Source organism: Ornithodoros turicata, chromosome 1 (genome assembly GCF_037126465.1).
Source record: "Ornithodoros turicata isolate Travis chromosome 1, ASM3712646v1, whole genome shotgun sequence".
Taxonomy (NCBI): Eukaryota; Metazoa; Arthropoda; class Arachnida; order Ixodida; family Argasidae; genus Ornithodoros; species Ornithodoros turicata.
Genome location: NC_088201.1, coordinates 211,991,354 through 212,011,367, shown reverse-complemented (window position 1 = coordinate 212,011,367; position 20,014 = coordinate 211,991,354). Strand labels below are relative to the sequence as shown.

Here is a 20,014-nt window from a genome sequence, read left to right as displayed (position 1 = left end):
TACGATTTCTTTCCTTTTTTTTCGTTTTCTTTCTTTTTTTCGTTCTCTTTTTATGAAAGGAATATCAAGTCCGTCTCTGCCTCACTAACCTATCCTCGTTTTTTTTAAATAAACATATCCCCCCCTCCCCAGAACAATTCGATGAGTCGGCTTTTCAAACTTCATGAAGAAAATGAGGGCTATAATGTACATTCAACCGACACCGGTGTAGTAAACGTCTGAACAGAGGCCGGTAATGTAGACGGAACACAGAACTTCAGCTCCAGATCTATGCGTCGTAGCAGCAACGAATCATTCGGCAATTGTACTCATCGCCGTCTGCATAGTTCCTGCGATAACGACTTTAATGAAGATGTAATATCTGACTGAGTATATCACCGGATGTAGTGTTGAAGACAGGTGTGCTATGTCCGCTAGTTCGTTGAGCAGCTTGATTCCCTCCTCTATCCAAATGTCCAGGAGCCCACCGCAGAATAACCTTTTGGCCGGCGACTCTACATTTGCTGTATCCATGGAGTATTTGGGAAACTGTTGGGGCCATAGGGACATTTCCCAAGAATGAGAGCATGGCTTGCCTGCTTTTGAATCGCTGTATTTAACCCACTGCAGGTGGCTGTTGTGCCACTACGTACTGTATTGCCAGCTGGATGACTACCAATTCTGCTGTTGTTGGAGATCTTTTGTGTGACAGTCGTGCGATTCCGTCTTTCCTGTGCAATGGAACCACAAAAGCAGACCCGAGCCTCATTGTGTCGTCGATCCGCCAGTGAAAATAGCAGTGCAGCTATACAGTGACAACCCATCATAGATAGACAATGCTGTCTCAGCACTGCACTGGGCAAAGTGGATTTGGGATGGTGTACCCCAGACACGGAGATGCAAATCGGCGGTAGATCTAGAGTCGAAAGGGGATTCTGTGTCGCTCTTCGAGGTTGTGTTTTGTGCAAGTTGCTCTGTCATGGCGCGGATTCAGGCGCAGATAATGGCGCACTAATTCTTACTTTCTTAGCACATCTACGGGCAGTTCTCTAGCTCCTGCTGTTGTCAAAATATTGGAGGTAGCTCGAGGTACTCCGAGGAATATGTTCAGAGCTCATGTTCAAATTCTATGTAGTGTCCTCTCTGCTGCGTTGCACATAGTACCGGTAGATAGTAAGCCACCATCTGCCGAATAAGAGCCCGAAGCATCGTAAGTACGGACTTCGTTGACATCCCCTATGGACGCCGGAAAGACTACGAAGGACGTGCCCCAGACAGCTCCTGAAGTTATTTTATGTCAGCAGGCCTTGGTAACTGTGCATCAATGACGACTCCTAAGTAGCAACGGGACAAGCATTCCCGTTACATTCAACGGTGTCCTGGGCCTTCAGCTGTGAAGCAGCACCGCTGGGCCACAACCGGTTGTTGCATGAGGAGGGCACCGATCAGTCATAAGCATGTGTTTCACGACTTGAAGCACTGATGTCTTTTGAAGTATGTCCAATTGCACTTGACCTTTCAAAACGCGGTTAAGTCTTCCGATTAACCTATTGGCCTGCGGGCAATAAACTGAGGAGAAGAACTGCTTGACACCCCTTTCTATAACAAATTGTTTACGAACCGACGAAGTGAATTGGGGACCGCAATCGGATACAAGTTCATTCTGCAATCCCTCCCGACCAAACACGCGGCGAAGTAAAGTTAGTATGATCTGTGCCGTCACTGTTCCGGTGAAAACGGCGTTCCGGTCATAATTGTCCATCAAGGTTATGGCGAACATGAATGCCAAGGCAAATCCTTCGAAGGGACCGACTATATCAATAGCGAGTTTTTTCCATTGTTTATCCTGAAGTGGCACAGGTTGTAAGAGTGCGGGGACGGTTTGGAACATTTACCTGTCGCTTAACACACTTTGCAGCTTATAATTTAATGTTCCACATCCCTGCCAGCACCTTTCCACCAGCAGACTTCTCGTTTGCGGTGTTTGGTCCTCGCCATGCACTAGTGGGACACATGAACGTGTGCCATTATCCGTCCACTTAATGTGCTGGACAAGACGAGTCTTTGTCGCGACACAGTAGGCCATCAGCAATTGACAGCTCTTTTCTAACTTCGAAAAATGGGACCACTTCTTTAGCCACATCCCGCTTAAGCGGCCATGATGTCCTCATGTATCGCATGATGTCTTGGAGCAGAAAATATTCATCAGATGATTTCTAGACATCTTCATTTAGTCACGCAAACTGATACCGACGAAATTACTTCGTCGTCGAACTCCACCTCTTCATTGTTGGGAGGCGGCAGTATGGTCAGTCATAGCCTCCTATATACTGATCATGCCTGCCCGCTGAGCGCGAAACGGCCGTTCACCGCGCTACGTGGGGGCGCCAGTTCCTCAGGATACACGGGCTCCTTCATAAAGCAGAGCTGCGACAACTTCGTCGGTAACTCAGACGTGACACATTGCCGTTGATCGCACTCTCCCAGTTCCCTCCGTCGCCAACCTGGTCAACTTTACGCTTTGCGCATCGCTTCTACCGCGGAAGGGCAGCCGCGCAAGGGTAGTTTAGAGGCCTTTCTGGGCCCCCACAGCTGTGCTGTGCTTTCAAGCGTATTTGCAGTTCCCTATTAAGCGTGTAGGCCAGGTTTGACATAAATGTCGAGGTTTTGGACTGCACTCAGCTGTAGCATGTCAAAGCTATTAAATTATTTCGCTCCTGGTGTGTGATAATACAGCAATCACTCATCAGAAATTGCAGCTTACTGCACATTTGGGTGTGGAGAATTCTCTACGGCTTTCCACCAAGGCGGCTGAAGCTATGTGAACCCTGAAACAGACCGCCAACGCAGTTGCGTTCTGGCTTTTTTTTCTCGTCTTTTGAATTGTTTAAATTGCTTCATGAAACTTTTCCAACTCTCCCTTCCAACTGTTTATCTTTGTGGCTTGTACAGACATGTAAGTATATATGTGAGATACTGGGAAAACCACGACTTGGGTGTTCCACCTAAGTTCACCCGTACGTACCCTGTCTGGGCTGTCAGCACAGCCAGAGCGAAGGAAACTTCTGCGACTATGGCATTGCTTCCAACGTCTGGACGTGTGACAGTAGCTGGGCCCTTCGCCTACTTTGTGGCAATATCTATCGTGGCAATTGCTCATGTTTCAAGTGCATTGGCGCGTTATTCCACGTCCGTGCGCGTTAATCCGCGGAACGGACAGGGCGTAGCCTCACGGCACAGTGCTTGTAAGCGTTTACAGTGCGTGCTGTGTTTTGCGCAGAGACGACTGTCCCTCACGCGAAACTGTGCGCCAAAAGCAAAAACGACTGGGAGAGAAAGAGAGATAGAGAGAGATTAGATGTGAGGCAGTAGTCGAACACCCGGTCACAACAAAATGTCCGTCATCTGCATATGGAAGCGAAGGTAGATTAAGATGACATACGAGGCAGGCGAGATAGTGGTCGGACTCCACGCAAACAGACAAACAAATACAGGCTTTAATTTGGGCACATCAGAAATCAGCGAGTTCAAGCACAACCCGCATTTTTTCCCAATTTCCCGAATTCAAGCTTGTTGTTGTCGATTGTTGTTGTCGTCAAATACTTTAGTTGAGTTGGAAGGAACGTTGGTTGAAATGCGGCTGTTTTCTTGTTGTACGCGCTTAAGTTGAAACCCCTAGTCATTGTATTGCAATCATCCTAGAGATCGTACTGTAGTTATCCCCATCCCACCCCAACCCCCACTCCTTAAGTCCATCATATCAATTTCATGTTTACTTCACATGTTGTCGTAGCACACTTTACTTTAAAACAAAAGTTTGTTTGTGCAAGCCGTGTCCCCGTTACGTCTGCTTTGTCACGAGTGGTCACCGGCCATCGCAAACGTTTTCGGGTGCCTCTCGCACTGGGAGAAGCACACAAATGTAATGAGAATAGCACGGCAGGTTACAGACATAATTGAACGTGTTGCAGGCAATGCCATGTATCAGAAACCCGTATCTAATGAGACTACGTGAAAGAACTGATGTTCTGAGGCTGGAACAACATAGAAAGGACAAATGCATACAAAGCCTCAAATTGCTCAGTGGCTTTTATCTTTCATCGCTAACGAGAGTACCTTTAGAGATTCTTGCGCGGTTACCTAAAAACAACGGTTCTTAGGCGCGAGACCCACGTAGGGCACATTTCAAAGTAGAGTAGCAGACGACAAAGCGCTCACGCATTACATTACATAACAGCAAGCGCCGTTCTCCAGGGAGCACACACATCCGTATGACCATCACGATCCTGGGAAACTGGCGCCACCAAAGTGAACGGCTCCTCCGCGTGTGTTTCGCGCTCAGCCGGCAGGCATGATCAGTATATAGGAGGCTATGGGTCAGCACTCACATGCCCAGACACGTGCGGCACATTCCCGCACACCCATAGAACTGTCTTTCCCACGTAGACAGGCTCTTGGATGCAAAGGCTACGGTGTGCTTGTCCATTTTCCCCAGCTGTTACAGCACAGCTCCAAACCCATAATTTGATGCGTCCGTTGTGACCACGATCGCCATATTGGGGTTAAAGGGCCGCAGCAACTCAGGCGCTCTTTGCAGTCGCTTCATAACGTTGAAAGCCTTGCACCCCTCTTTGCTCAGGCTGAACTGCACCCCTTTTCGCTGGAATTTGCGCAAGGGCTCCACAACGTCTACGTAACGGGATATAAATCGGGCGTAATTACCAGTAAGGCCCAGGAATAAGGGCAGACCATCGGCATTCCAATTAACAGGTGCTTGCGTGATGTAGTCGACCTTTGACTGTAATGGTAGAATTCCCTCTGTTGACAGTTTATCGCGCAGAAACAGGATGTCTCGACTGTCGATACACACTTAGAGTTCAACGTCAGCCCAGCTTTAGAAATTATTTTCAACAGTGCACACAGGTTTCGCCGATGTTCCTCTGATGTGGCGCCATACACGACGACATATTCTATATGCCGAATCACCCCCTCACTATCCTATAGAAGGTGTCACATCAGCTTCAAAAATACCAACGGTGAATTGTGTTGTTGTTGTTGATGATGATGATGATTACGATTTTACTGGTGCACAGACAACTTATGCAGTAGAGCGCACCGACGATCGTGTGAGTCAAAGCTAGCTAAGAATTATAAATTTCATTTAAAAGCAAATGGAAAGGTAAAAAAATATTAGAGAACAACAACAACAACTTTATTTCGAGATGATGGAAAGGGAGTTGAGTTGATGGGATTGATGGAGATGAGTATCGCCAGGGGCGATGCTTAACCCCATTGCTAGTGGTGATAGGGGGAATAAAAATTTGCGTTAGAGATATTTGTATGTTCACATGTTATTCAGGTAACTTACACCTCCTAAGAAGTTGTACACATGGTTAAAGGTAACGAGAGGCCCGTCCCCTAGCAAAAGCGTTGGGAGAAGAGGAATCCTATATTGGTAAAACAGCTAGAAAAGTTGTTGACGAAATGTTCGTGATGGGTGCAAACTTTGAGTTTATGTACAAGTAACAAGGCTGTCCATAGAGCTCGCACTGTGGTGTCTACTCGCCTAGATGAAGATTCCCATGTGTTAAGAAGGTGTGGCCAACTCTCAGACGGCTGAATAAAACTTCATGTAATCAATAATAATTTGGTGTTTACGTCGCGAGACAACTGAGATCATGCTTGCTGTAATCGAATTTCTAACTGTTGGACACACTGTGTTATCCGAACTCTGACAGTTTGACGGTTTGACATTTGTTCAGTGTTTGCATGTCTCAATATATTTGCCATTCCTTGTTAATAACCTGACTGAGGTCTGCTAAGAGATGACCGAGAGGAAACTGGAATGGCGTACTACCAATATCCTGAGCAGCAGCGGCAGCACCATACGCTCTCTCGTTTCCCTTTATGCCTACGTGGCTGGGAGCGCAGCAAATGTGCATAGTGTGGCCCGTTCCTTGTACCAGATTCGGGAGATATTGTGCCTATCCTACGAGCAGGCCTTTCTACGAGCAGGTCCTTCTTCGGAAACACATATGGCAGGAAGTGCACTATGAGAGTCTGTGTATCTAACCGATGGTGATCTGTGTGCTTGCAAGATATGGTTTAGCACGACAATAACTGCGGAAGACAGAGCACTGAAAATTGTCAAAACATTGCTTAAACGGTGTGGCTTACTGTATGCACAAGATACAATGGCACATGATACTCCTGTATTCGTTTTCGAAGCATCGGTGCATGTCTCCACATGGTCGCCAAAGGTTTACTTGAGGGCTGCAAATTCTTGTTTTGACATTGAGCCCCATTTTTCCTGAAGAAAGGGAACAGAAGAGCCTGCGCTATCGCCTTTAATTTTCCGAAGTCTATCCCAAGCGACCTTGGATGGGGTGCTGTATGTTAAGGAGGACATAAAAATGCACTACGAAGAGCGCTTGGTCTGTTTTCTCATCCAATTTGCTTTTGTACGTGCTCTTTGAAGTGCACGCAAGTTTCCTGGGGTGGGCTACCCCCCACCCCAGAAAACCTCCGTGGGGTGCGAAGGATACTCCAAGCTCTGTTCCGTTCTTTGAGAGTGTTTCCAGAGGTCACTTATCGACCAATGATTGAGACGCTTGGGGAGACGGCCAGATATTTGCGGTACGGATTTCACAGCATCATTTATTATTGAATTGGTGATAACATTATTTGCTTCTTCAATGCTAGTATCCTGAATATATAAGATACAAGGATGGCTTCTTTCTGCAACAAGCTCCAATCCGCTCCTGAAAGTTTCCATCGTGAACCTTAGAGAATGTGTTGGACCACACACAAACACACATAAATGGGATGATGATGTGATAGGTCATTCTCCGCCATTATGGCGGTACACTGCCCCATTGCGCTTGTGTTCGGCAGTAGAGAGTAAGGGACAATGTGGGGTCCACGGTCTAAAGCAGAGAGTGGGCGGTGATGTCAAGTTGCCATTGAGACTGCATCATGGAGCCAGTAAGGCTTGAGACCAGGTAACGGCGGTCCCCCTGAGACAGGATGATGGGGACACGCCGGGTGTACTGGAGCGCGGATGCGGCTCTTCGATTTGCGTCCTCGTTCCCGCTGATGCCCACAAGACCCGGGATCGACTGGAAGACGATCCCGGGTGGCCTTTTGCGCGCTTGCTTTCTTGTATACTTCTAGAATTTCAATGACCAGAGGATGAGGAAGCCACACCTTCCCACGCACTGCAGCTCAGATCTTGAATCCGTAAAACGACACAGGAGTGAACGGGGCTGTCGGTAAATTTCGGTAAAATTTTTTCAGTAAATAAATAAATAAATAAATAAAATAGTAAATTTCGGCAAGGCGAAAAGAATAGCATAAAGCTCAGCGCATGTTGACGAAGTTTTGATGTGAGAGATGATGGTCATCTGAAATTGACTCGGAGGGAATGACAAAGGCAGACGACGAACTTCCCCTGGTGGTTGAGCCGTCCGTGAAAACTGTGGTGGAAGTCTCGTAACATGAGCTCATCATATCGAGAGTGAGCTGCTTCGTCACGCATGCAACGACGTTGCCTTCCTTCCCTGTTAGCACCGACAGGAAGCTGCAGGGCGTCAGTAAAGTCCAAGGAGGAGTGTTGGGAGCGGTGGGTGGGACCACAAACTCAGGTATCCTAGCCTTCAGTTGAGAGACACATGGGCGTACGCTGCTGTGCTTGCGTCTCCGGAGCTTCCCAACTAGCGGATGCCGCCGATGGTGAGCTAGAAGGCGGAGATACTGCCGACACGTCTCCCAGAAGCGAAGCACTTCAAGCGGGTCTTGCTTAGCCTCAGCAATGACCATATAGGTCTGTGACGCCCGAGGGACTCCCAGGCACACTCGGAGACTGCGCACCAGGACTGAAGCTGATGGGCTGAGGAAGGTTGAAGGACATTCAACTCAGGCAAGCTGTATGCAAGTGACGCTCGCACCAAAGCTCTTTGGACGACCGAAAGCGACGCCATGGAATTTTCCCGGTTCATGCCTGCCAGATGCCTGATCACGAAATTATATAGCTATCGGAAAGTGGAAAATGTGCAGGGCTGAACAGTGAAATGTCCAAACAAAAGGAAACTGTGTTGACGAATCTATGTACGTGGGTACATGAATTTGAGCGACATAGTGGCCTTGAGAGAAGAACCCTCTCAAACATTTTCCCTCGACTATCTAGTTTTGAACTGCCCTTCAAGAGATTGTGAGCGTTAAAGTATCTTTAGATGATGTAGAGTTGAGGAAGTTGATCAAGGTCTTTGATCTATTGATGATGGTTGTGTAAGTATGTTTAGTATACTGTGACTATGTGACTACTGTGACTATACCATGACTGTGTGAAGGTAGGCCTGGTGGCGACTTCCTCCAGGTCTGTGACAAGTGTTTTGCAGCTATAGCGTGTGGAAGAACCACAGCCAATCCTCTGGATGCACCAGTGTCAGTTCTAAGAACATTGTATGCGTAAAGGATCTTAACTTTCTCGATGTAGGTACGCCTGTTGTAAGCAGAAGCAGACCGCCCTGTACCTTTCTTGAAGGATTACTTTTCCCACACTAAAAGTGGTATTTAACAAGAACAGAGAAAGCCTGGCTATTGTGTACTAAGGAGGTACAATCTCTGTTTGGTAATCTCTGCTTGCCTCTACACCGGCCTCCTTGTTTCTATTTTTGCTCCTTCATGTGGGAATGCTCGCGTGGGTTAGACGTCCAAGGGAGACCTGATGATGGTGATATCTGCGACATGCAGTCATCAACGCGAAGCTGTATGATGTGCGTGTCTGTTGACTTGTCCTGTTGACACACATGTCACGAAAATCTGCCGCGTCCGTGTGAACAACCGAGGTCATGAAAACAGCTTCTACAGTCTTGTGTGCACATATTTAGTTCTGTTTATCCCCTAGCTTCAGCAGTTCAGTGCTTTCCCTGTCGTACTCAAAAAATCGTAATTTGTTTACGTTTCCGACAAACTTTCATCAGACGTCCCATTTGCCACATACTCGACATTTCTTGTTTCGAGCTCTAGACTGTTCATTATTAGCCAGATGTCCCGGGTCCGCATCGATAACAGGCTACATGGTTACTGTCTTGCTGATGTGATGTCATCTTGTTCGCTGACTGCGCGGGAGTTTCCCGAGAGGAATATCTTTTCGGTCGTTGTCGAACTTTTTCAACTTTCTGCACATTCATCATCGGCCCAAGCCCCTTTCCTACCTTCTTCTAACGTTAGCGCCAACGAAACCCGTTCTTCTAGTGAAAGTTGCCCCCTTGTACCAGTAGCCGCTCACGAAGAGCTATCAGCGTTGTACCCTTCAACAGCTGGGTCTTGATTGCATCATTCTAGAAATGTCCGAACTTACACTTCTATGCCAAACATCTTAGCTCGCTAACAGAGACATGTGCGACTCGTCTGCTAGTTGATTCCGTGTGCGGAACTGGTAACATACGACGATTGAAGGTACTCCAAAATATGCGTCAAAATGCGCAGCGCCCGCTGTGACAAGTCCGGAGAGTCCGGCGTCTCACTGTATATGCCTTCTCTCGAAGACGTCTGTGGCACTGCTGTGACCGTTGTAGTACATCGAGCACCGAAGGTACGTTTGCCTTCAACACCCAAGCAGTAGACGAGTATCGCTCTCTTGCTAGCAGGCGTGAATGTTGAATCCGCAACTGCGCCCAAGTAGTTGAGGAAAATTCATTGTCGTTGTTTCCATAACAGTTTAGGTTCACCAGACAAATGTAGGAATGATGACGGTGACTGTAGTCCAAATGCGCTCACTGCACGGATACGCTCTTCTTAATGCCTCGTCGCCACTATGTCACTAGCGTGGTTTCATGAAGTATCCTAAGCAGTACACAATATTCGGTCCATATTGGTGATCATTGGCGCTTCTGTTCCAATATGGGGCCCGTTTCGCCAAATTGGGAAAATCATGGCAATATGGGCCTGATATCGCCCCTGTACACCCCATATTAACTGAAAATACAGAAAATGCTACGTACCCGTGTTGCACAAGTACCCAAGCAGCATGGCAAGATTGGACGTTGAAGCGCGTGGAATGCCCAATTCAGTACGCCGTTACATCCAACAACTTACCGCAGATGATACACATTGTTCGAAACAGTCAGCATACAGTGCAATACCATGGTAACGTTCACTAGAGCTCGACAACTCAACTGTCCACTTTTAGTCCTACACATGTACTTTTTAACTAACTAGTCTTCAGTGGTATTTGGCGCATTATGGCCTTTGTAGCTGATGCGCCAATAAAACCCGAATCAAATCAAATCAACTGTCCACGATCTGGTACACAGGGGTGGCATCCAATGTATTGCTCCGTTGACGAAAGCGTGCTGGGCGAATGCAATGCATCCTGGACAGGTCCTGGTCGCACGTCACAGCAAACGTCAAGGCACACGTGACCTTAAAGATGGCGGCGCCCGTGATCGGCGGCCAAACCGTTTGTAAACAATGCGGTTGTTGTTTCTGGACGACGTTTTGGATGTTTTTCGATCACGGTAATTATTTTTATCCCATAATCTCGCAGGTAAACGCGAAGTTTTACACATAAAGCCTGGTATTGTTGACAACTTCCCAAGATGTGATGACGCCCGCGCGTTAAGACTTCCCGAGCCGATGCGATGTACTTAAACTAAGGGGAAATGTGCATATTGCGGAAGAAGCACCGCATAGTTTATGCTAGCAAAATACGGTCATCTCTTTGTGTTATGACGGTGAAAATATGTCGGTAAGCGGCAAAACGACATGTAAACAAAGTCACATGACCTCAAAATGACGTTTTCTATGACGTGCGACCAGGACAAGATGGCAGTTTTGCCAAAAGCACCCGCTTGAGGGTAGTTACAACAATGGCGGGTTTGTGTCACCCCTGTGTTCTGGTACCAGTCACCATCTTGCTTCGCGATGCCAAGGCCAATCGCTCGAGCCAACTGAGAGCGAGCGGGTCGTTTGAGTGAAATCATGCGTCCTACAACTAATGCGCACGCGGAGACTCGGATCGGACGTTTCCTACCGGCTAAAATACCGCTGGCTCCTGTAAAGTTAACGGATTTGCTGCACGTCAAGTAAAAAGCTCGTTGGTTGATAGGAAGAGATGGCTCTTCTGTAAAGTTACGTGCTTTCAAGTTCCTGCAAGCTGTGTGGGTTGCTCTGACGTATGTCCGTCACCGTCACGAAAGCGTTTCGCTCCTTTGTACTCTCGGAACGGATTCGAAATTTTGGGTACATAGAATATTACGATCCCAATGAAGGCTTCTGAGGGATCTTTCGCATTGGCAGTTCCGTGGTACTGCTTGCGTCCTTCACGAAGACGGGCGTAGCAACCGCTCTTCGCTTTTGAGGTGATGAGGTGCACTTTTTTTTTATTGTATGCATCGCGGATCAGTGAGATCTGCAGAAATGAAAAATCAAATAGAAGAGAGAAGAAATATAAGTGGCGGATATTGAATCTGATAATGCTTCATTATTACACGGGCTCCCCGTTGGCGTTATCACAGATATATTGGCAATATTGGCGCAAAATGGGCTTGCCAATATGGGCAGCCGATATCAGTCCCATATGGATTAATATTGCACTCCCAATATTGGTCCAATATTGGCAGCCCTTGGACCAATATTAGTGTGCTGCTTGTTGTAAACATTACACCCGGCAGTCAGCATAGCCAGTTATGCAACAACGTTTATTTCCTACAAACCATCCGTTTAAAACGGAAGCCAGCTAGCGGTTTGGAACACAGCATGTCACCTGGTAAGGATGTATGACATAAGCCATCTGAAGGACACAACTGTCACCTTGTTCGTTCGTGACACAGACCAGTCTTGCAGATAAACCGGAGGGCTTTCCTGAAAGGTGCTTTCCGGAGATCCAATGTAGGTATTAAGAGATAATGTTTAATAGATGCAAATGCCTTACGTAAGTCGATGAACGTGTCTACCGCTGTCACTGTTGGGTAACCTGTCGAAGCCCGAATTGTTTATTGTTTGACGAGACATTTCTTTTTTTTTTTAATTAGGCGTGCGCTAAGACAAGTAAGTCTCCATATCTCTTACTAGAGAAAAGTATCACATAGTTAACACTTTCTTTTGCGCCACATTTATTGTGACACTGTCGAACCACCCCAAAAGTGTTCAAATTTGCCGCCTCTCAATTTCGTAGCAGAGCACTTTTATCAAACTGTGGAACAATTTATTCGCCATTTCTTTTTCATTCAGCACGTTGACTTTGGCTGAGCACACTACTGTTTCAAGTCTGTCGGGTGCACCTACAGAAACGATATTATGCTGGCCCATCATCAGCTCGGGCGCGGAGAGGGTTTATTGCACACCCGCAAGGTAAATTTACCCAGGTGGCGAAGGCGAGGAAAAAAACAAAACAAATCTGACCCAGCAACACTGTCATCTCCGTTAGTAGAGCGATCCTGGGTGTTGGTAGCACAGGTACGGTCGTAAACAAAAAATATTTACGACGCGCGCATGGGTCTTGTATAAACTAATTGTTTATTCAAAATTGAAGTATAGGAAAAGCCATCTGTTGCACCACTAGTCCACATATACGAAATCATCGACCACCTGAGTACGTTTCCATATCCTGCTCCACTGCGCATGTGTAGCAGTACGCTGGTTTGTCCGTGCATTCTTTTATCCGTGCCGTGTACCCGTGTATTGTAATGCGGAGTTCCTACAGTTCGTACAGTTTTTGGATTAAACGGGAAGCGACGTTCACATTTCGAAGCTGTAGGCCAAGATTAACACGTGTGAACAGATGTGTGCTATGCATCCCGTGTTGCTGGCCCCAAGAAAAAAACAAGGCTTCGTCATGGCAAGACCGGCCATGATAGCGTGAGTGTTAGCGAGTCAGCTGTGCACCAACGATGCCGTGTTTTTTGCAACGGACCCATGATGACCACTCGTTGAAATAATACAAACAGCTAATCACTACATGTAGGTCTAGGTTAGGAATGGACATTAAGTGAAACTTCCTGTTTATTTGTGGTTCGCGTACCCTTCGCCAAAACCTGTGATAACTCTATGTGTTTCGAACTGGTATGTGTCTTTAAACGTGATTTGATTTATTCTCTGTTCTCGTCTGGTATTGCTGTCCTGGGTGGCTACTATGGTTCGGTAAGGATATGCGATACCGATAAGGTTCGGTATGCACTACTTATTATTCATGCTGCTGACACCATATGTGACGTCATTTGTTTACAAAAATGGTAGTCCGCGCAACGGATGGATGGCGCTGACAGTCTCTATCAGGGCGCCATCTGCAGACGCATGGCCCTATGAGAGTTTCGCTACCTGTTTATACCTTTCACCCGCACGTGTCTCTTCTAGCATAACATGCGTCGTCCTCTTGCTTGCAGGGAACACAATGGCCTTACGGCTGCAAATATTATTGCAGGTCCTCGCCTCACCTCATTGTCAATCATCCTGATGGAAGTCACTGTCTGGTAAGTCCGTCAGTTCTCGCTCTTTAAATTATTGATGAAATATTTCGTCCGCACGTCTATAAAGTTTGGGATGAATAAGGGTGAATTATGTAGCCAATTCGCCTTCAAGTGGGTACCAGGGTCCATGCTGGCAGGTGGGATTCGCGTATGAAAATCTCCGGAAGGGACGTTGTTTCAACAGACGCGGTCATGCAATGCGCTTAGATTAACAGAAAACACAAGAGCCAAATAAAATAGAAAAAATGCGCGGATGAGACTGGCATCGATGTTTTTCGTTCGACAGCGTTTAATCGCAGGAGTCTGAAGTACTCGGGTGTAAGGTATATTCACGCATGCAGGTTGTCCCAGCTAAATGTGACCATATTTTTTGAAAAGGTATGTATCACTTTTTCCGAGATGAAATCAATTGCAATATAGCATATGCTGAAGGGCACTCCCTAGGAGGGCATTAGCAGGCTCCTAACGCAAGCTCCTGATTAACTTTCAGTAATGGACTTTTTCATTATAAAAGCTATGAAGTTGTTGCAATGAGAACATCTGATCTCTTCGGTCACTAGATACCAAAACCGTTTTCCGAACAAAAATCCGTTCGATAGATCGTCTGCAAAAAAACTCGTAAATGAACACCTTTTTTTCTTTATTTTGTTCATTGTGCATCGTCGAAGAAGCGTCTTTCCTTCGTCCCCAGTGTGAGAGAGTGAAAGAGCACAGAACCGCCTCATGCGTCGAAAATTAGCTTTAGCTTGTGGAAACAAAAACAAATGTATCGGGTGACTCTGTCGCAACTGCCCTTATCTTGGGTATATTTTCTGTTTTCTTTTAATCTTTTAATTTCCTCGACACAAGAGGCGATAGTGTGCTCTTTCATCCTCTTGTATTATGGATGAAGGAAAGATGCGTCTCTAGAGATGTGCAATTAATAAAATAAATAAACATTTGTGTTCCTTCATCAATTTGTTTGCGAACGATCTATCGAACGAATTTTTGTTCTGAAAACGGCTTTGGCATCTGGTGGTCTCATTGAAACGAATTCGTAGCTTTTATAATTAAAAAGTTAATTGTTGAAAGTCAATTAAGAAATTGCCTTGGGAGTCTGCTAATGCCCTCCTAGGGAGAGTCCTTCAGCAGATGCTATATAGCAATTGATTTCATCTCCGAGAAAGTGATACATATATATTAAAAAAATAGGGTCACATTTAGCTGGAACACTCTGTATGTTACGTTTGCTTCGTAGTAAAGATTACCTTACCATCGAAAGAAGCAGCATATCGATTATCAAAGGAACCAGGTGTTATTCAGACCTTACAAATCATATTGTGTTTACTCGGGTCCAATAGCACAATATGTTGTACAACCTGACCAATTGTAAGAGTTACAACTTTGTTTACAAGATGTCTGGCACCTCCAGTGCGCAAATGGTGTCATATCTGTGCTGCCCATCACGCTCACAACGGATGTACTTTAAGATAATTATGTAAATGGCTGCCTTATCAGCAGAGTTGTGGCGTCCTTCCGCAGCGGTTATCAAGATCTCCGATTCAATGCGTGAACGAACAAAAGAGGCGAGTGGCAGTACTTTTCTCATAGCCAGGCTTAACACGTCTTTGGAACCGATCGGCTTTTCACTTCGCAGCGACGTCGGGAAGAAAGAACGCGTGATTGCAGGTTAGGGAAAGCACAAGGTAATATGCACGCAATGACTTTCTTGCTGTATGATGTGCTACAAAACGAAGAAAAAGTAACATGAATGCAAGAATGCAAATACAGTCGCGCCAACGTAGGTAAGGTCTAAAATAAAGCGTTGAATAGAATGAACACGTCACAATTATTCCATAAAACAAAACGAATTATTTTATTTTCATTATCATCAGTGAGGCGTCACCACATAGCAGACGGGGCAACGGTGCCCTAGCAGCACCTGATCTACGCCTTATATTGGCTATATCGGCAAATCTGGTCCAATATCGGCCCTGTACCAAAATATTTACATTGTATTCTGTGTCTATTGGGTTTAAAAGCCATTATGGCCGACATTCTACAAACATTTAGAAAATGGTCGGGGATATTTGCGTGTGGGCAATGAAGAAAAATATGCTCTAGAGCTTCCAGATCTCCGCAGTGTCGGCATCTGGAAGAGAGTACTTGGATGAAGCACCAAGGCAACTGACCCAAAAAGCCACCTTGACTCCCATCTGATGAATTAATGTGGCGTCCTGGAGACAAGTGGTCCGTTATGATGGGAGTGGTGATGATTTGGGACCCAGAGTTAAAAGCGCTAAAATCCTTGACGGTGCGGGAAAGTAAAGTAAACGGAAACTCCGCACCAAAAACATGTTGAGGTAACAACGCATCTTCAATCCGTACTGTGTGACATTTCAGTGTATACAATTTATCATCCCCAAGTGGCGCAGATAATTAGAAAATGAACATTTTCGTTTAGTGATTGGGCGGTTTTCCACGGAAAAGCAGTCCACCAACACCGGTATTTTCGTCTGCGGCTTTCTGTAGGTCGTGCTTATACCGCTGGCGAATATATTAGAACGCGCGTTACAAAGCGCGTGCCCGAAAAACGGACGGTGGCCCACACGACGCTACCGGTGACGTCACGCATGGCACAGGAGGTAGGCTAGGGAACCTTGAGAAGTTTAGGTTTCGTTTTTTAGGTTTCGTTTTTCGAGCTTCCCGTCTGTTTTGGCAACTAACGAGTCCCCGACTGCCAAACCAGCTTTATTTTTCATTTCGGAAGAATGAATCGAACTTATTTACACCACTATTATAATAGTTTCGGATTGTCCCGGAGTCTCACTTTAAAGAGGGACGCACCACCGAAATCAGTGCTGTGTGTTGCGCGTCAGTTGTGCGGGACTGTCGTCCGTTCAGCTTTTGGTAATGAAGAGATGTGTTTCGTGACACCCGGCAAGCGAGCGTTCGATCAACTCTTCTAGGCATAGGTGAGGGGGATGTCATTTGTCCATTGGCGGGAAACCAGGGGTGCCACTAGATGTCGAAGAATAGAACGACTGCCTATACTCCTAGCGGCGAAATAATGGTCCGTCTCCCAGATAAAGCTGCTTCTTGTCTGAGCTGAGCTGGCGCTGTCAGCCTGTTCATTTCCCACGACGCCACACTGGGCCGAAACCCACAGGCGAACCAGCCTGTGCCCAATTTTTACACAAGCTGGCAAGTCGTTAACGCATACATCACTAGGGAGCGGACGAGCCTCGTAAATAGCTTGAGATACAGATTTTGTGTCAGTGAACGCTGTTCATTCTCACGTGGTAAAATCAACATTGTGCTGCTGGAACAGTAGAAAGGATTAGATTCCTGAAGCAGTTTGTAATCAGTTTGTATGCGAAGGGCATCGACCTTGCACTAGCACTTCGGATGGTATTACGAATGCCAAGGCAGAATTGGCGTTTAAGTGTCATTCGTGTATGCTTCCGATAAAGTAGAAAATTTGGAAAAAAAATCTTCTACCAGAACACGAGAACGGGTACGAATAATTTTAGGGTGAATTTGCTCTCTTCGTTCCCGAAGATTCAGAAGGCTTACAAAGACGGCCGGTACTGGTAGAGACGCGGTTCCGAGGGTGTCACGGAAGAAGCAGTTGAACCGCATGGACGTATTCTCTTTGCTGCCTGATTTACCTTAGTTTTTTTTCACTGACCGAGATCAAGCTGTTCTCCCCAATCACAGGAGAGAACACATGCCAGGAGGGGAACGGGGTCGCAGGTCCCTAGGAGTCCGCGCCACCCTGGAAGAACCTGACCTCCGGGCGATCAGACCTGCTTAGCGCTGGAGACAGGAGTCGCTATACGGGGGAGAGATGCTCCAATGGAGAACGTACGCCAGCATCAGGGAAAGCATCACAAACGGAACGCCTTAATGCGTTCGATGATGATGAGGTGATGAAGCCGCAGGCAAACAGTGCCATCTATGGATGTTCTACACATCCCCAACTCAATAACTCACAATGTGCTCATCACGACGCAAAAGAAGGTTCTGTACCACCGAATCAATAAACATGACACTCTCATAGTCCACGTCTCATCGGAGTACTCAGCGCAACGCCTAATGAGCATTGGGTCAGTCGCTAGGATCGCAGTCCAAGCCTCTATCCCACAGTCCCATCACAGCATTACCGGAAGAATCACTGGCGTCCCTTGACGTCAAGGCGAGGAACGTCTGCTCGAATACTTCTGTCCCAGCTGTGATACTGAGGTAAAACGTGAATATGCCTACTCTTGGGAAAGTGAAGGGCCTCCAGACACCATCGTTAAGACTATACTGTGGTCCTGACTTTTAAATCTGGCAAGCCGCTAGCAGCGGAGATTTCCCAACGCAATTTTACAACTACCAGGCGTTTGGTTACTAGGCTCGTGACTGTCGCCACTCGAAAAATGCAAAGTGTGTTCTGGCCCACATGAATATACGCAATGTGATCATAAGCACATATGATCATAAGCACTGTAACTCACGATGTCTGCCCATATGTGCAAATTCTGGCGGTCACCACACCGCAATTTACAACAGTCAGGGGTTCGCTTGACATCACCATCGTGTCATTATGCATCCTACCATCGGTGAGATACGACGTGGATGAGCTGGACTCCCTTATAGCTTGCCTCCCCCCGCCTTTCGTGCTCTGCGGAGACTTGAGTGCTCACAGTGACGTCTGGGGCAGCACGCGTACTGATAGCAGAGGCGAGCAACTAGTAGACCTTCTCGTGGACAAGAATCGCTGCGTTTTACACGGCGGTTCACCAACTTTCATCTACTCTACTTACGGCCTTCCTGCGTTGCCGTCACCGACGCATCATTGTCATTCGACCATCGGCTCCTCTGGGGTGACTATGCGGACACCCTTGGCATCAAGCGCCTACCTGTCCTGGTCGGTATGCCGCATCTTGCCGACCCTCGACATCGCACTCCGCCAAGCAGATGGATTGGCGACGATTCCTATGATTGCTCGAGTCTTCCCTTGCACGTGACTAGCTCAGCAATACGGGAGACTTCTGTCGCGCTGTGGCCACCGCCAACCAGGAAGGAACAACAATGCACCGTGCCCACTTAAGTAACATATCTTGGATCCAAGACTTCCTCGCAGATCGTCCCCCTTTTGTCCGCACTGCTGACGCATATACCATGGAGATGAACTTGTAGTATATTTGTATTATTTGGACAACCTAACGTGACCTCTAACGTCGGGCCAATCGTCAGAGTAGCTTTTTGCTTTGTTTTATTTTGTTTCCCTGGGTGACCTCTCACAAAGGAACCTGTGCAGCTCCTATGCCGAAAGATGATGTTCCAACCACTCAGAATGGCTTATCTATCCTACGAAATCTATGCATATGCTTGTCTGAAGCAGGTATGAGTTGAGTAGTACCTAGTTGATACCTGAGCAAGAAAGACCCAAACAGGGATCAGCAACGTGAAAACCAAAAATTCTTCCTGCCGAAATGCTGCGTATATGCCACAGGTGTGGTGCTATGCTATTCTAAACGGCAGAATGGAATAGGAACTTACTTACCTGTCATCGAGTGGGTAGCAGAAAAATAGAGAATTTGTCCTTCTTGAATCGTTGCCGCACCAAGCAAGCGAACAGACCTGCCTTGCACTTATCTATCATTGAATTGACTTGCAAAAGTATCCAACAGGCTCGGAGCTTATCAGCGTCGGTATCGACGGACACTAAAAACCATCCAAAGTGGTACCGGCAAAGATGCTTGGCGTGCGTCTCTGCTACACTCACCATATTTCAACACCTCGCAGAGAGTTTCTTCGGCACCGCCGACACGGCGCCACAGATTACGCGCGCGTGCGCCACGGAAGGTTTATAGTTTCAAACCTACCAATGAGCACTCGGAGCGGGGGAGCTGCTGCAGGAGCCAATGGTGTGGTAACGGCAGAGAACTCGTGCTTCGACGTAAAAAATTTGACGTTTCATGACACGAAAAGCTCACGGTGCCTCACTTTAGCCCGCGAAAGAACTCGCGAGTTTCATCCCATTGACGATACCGCATTGTATCCAGTTCATCTAGGCGTCTTGCACGGACGCGTATTCAGCCCCTCTTATTTAACATCATTATGGCTTCCCTCCCTGCTCAGCTGCCAAGCCTACCCACATCACAATCTATTCATATGACATTTGTATTTGGACCTCTGCTTTTCATCGTGATGCGATCTAACGTCGCCTGCGACGCTCCTTGGACACAATCGCGCACTATCTTGCTGACCGCGGCCTAGCCATCTCACCTGCCAAGACTGTAGCCGTGACCTTTTCACTGAGATCGTTCAACAAATATCCAGGTTAAATCGATGGTTCGCCCCCAACCTTTGACAAAATCTGCCCTTGCGTCAGCTTCACAATTGACCGAGATATTGCATGGTCATCCCACGTGAAGACGCTTGTTACGAAAGCCTCCAGCCAGGTCAATGTCCTCGAACGTAGCGGATGCCCGTTTTGGGGCCCGTGCTGCCAGGACCGGTGTGCTGCCATGGGGTTCGCAACAACTGTTTGTCTCTCTCTCTCTTTTCTTTTTCTTTTTTTTTGCACACTGCGA

At 46.9% G+C, this 20,014-nt stretch overlaps 1 protein-coding gene across 1 annotated transcript in view; it reads left to right on the top strand.

Annotated features, from left to right (window-relative positions):
* The window catches only part of LOC135376111 (uncharacterized), a 166,895-nt gene that overhangs the window by 124,554 nt on the left and 22,327 nt on the right, over positions 1-20,014 (top strand). Inside the window, exon 6 of the mRNA XM_064608697.1 lies at positions 13,365-13,451. Within this exon, the coding sequence (XP_064464767.1) occupies positions 13,365-13,451 (87 nt within the window). The remainder of the gene's footprint in view (positions 1-13,364; positions 13,452-20,014) is intronic.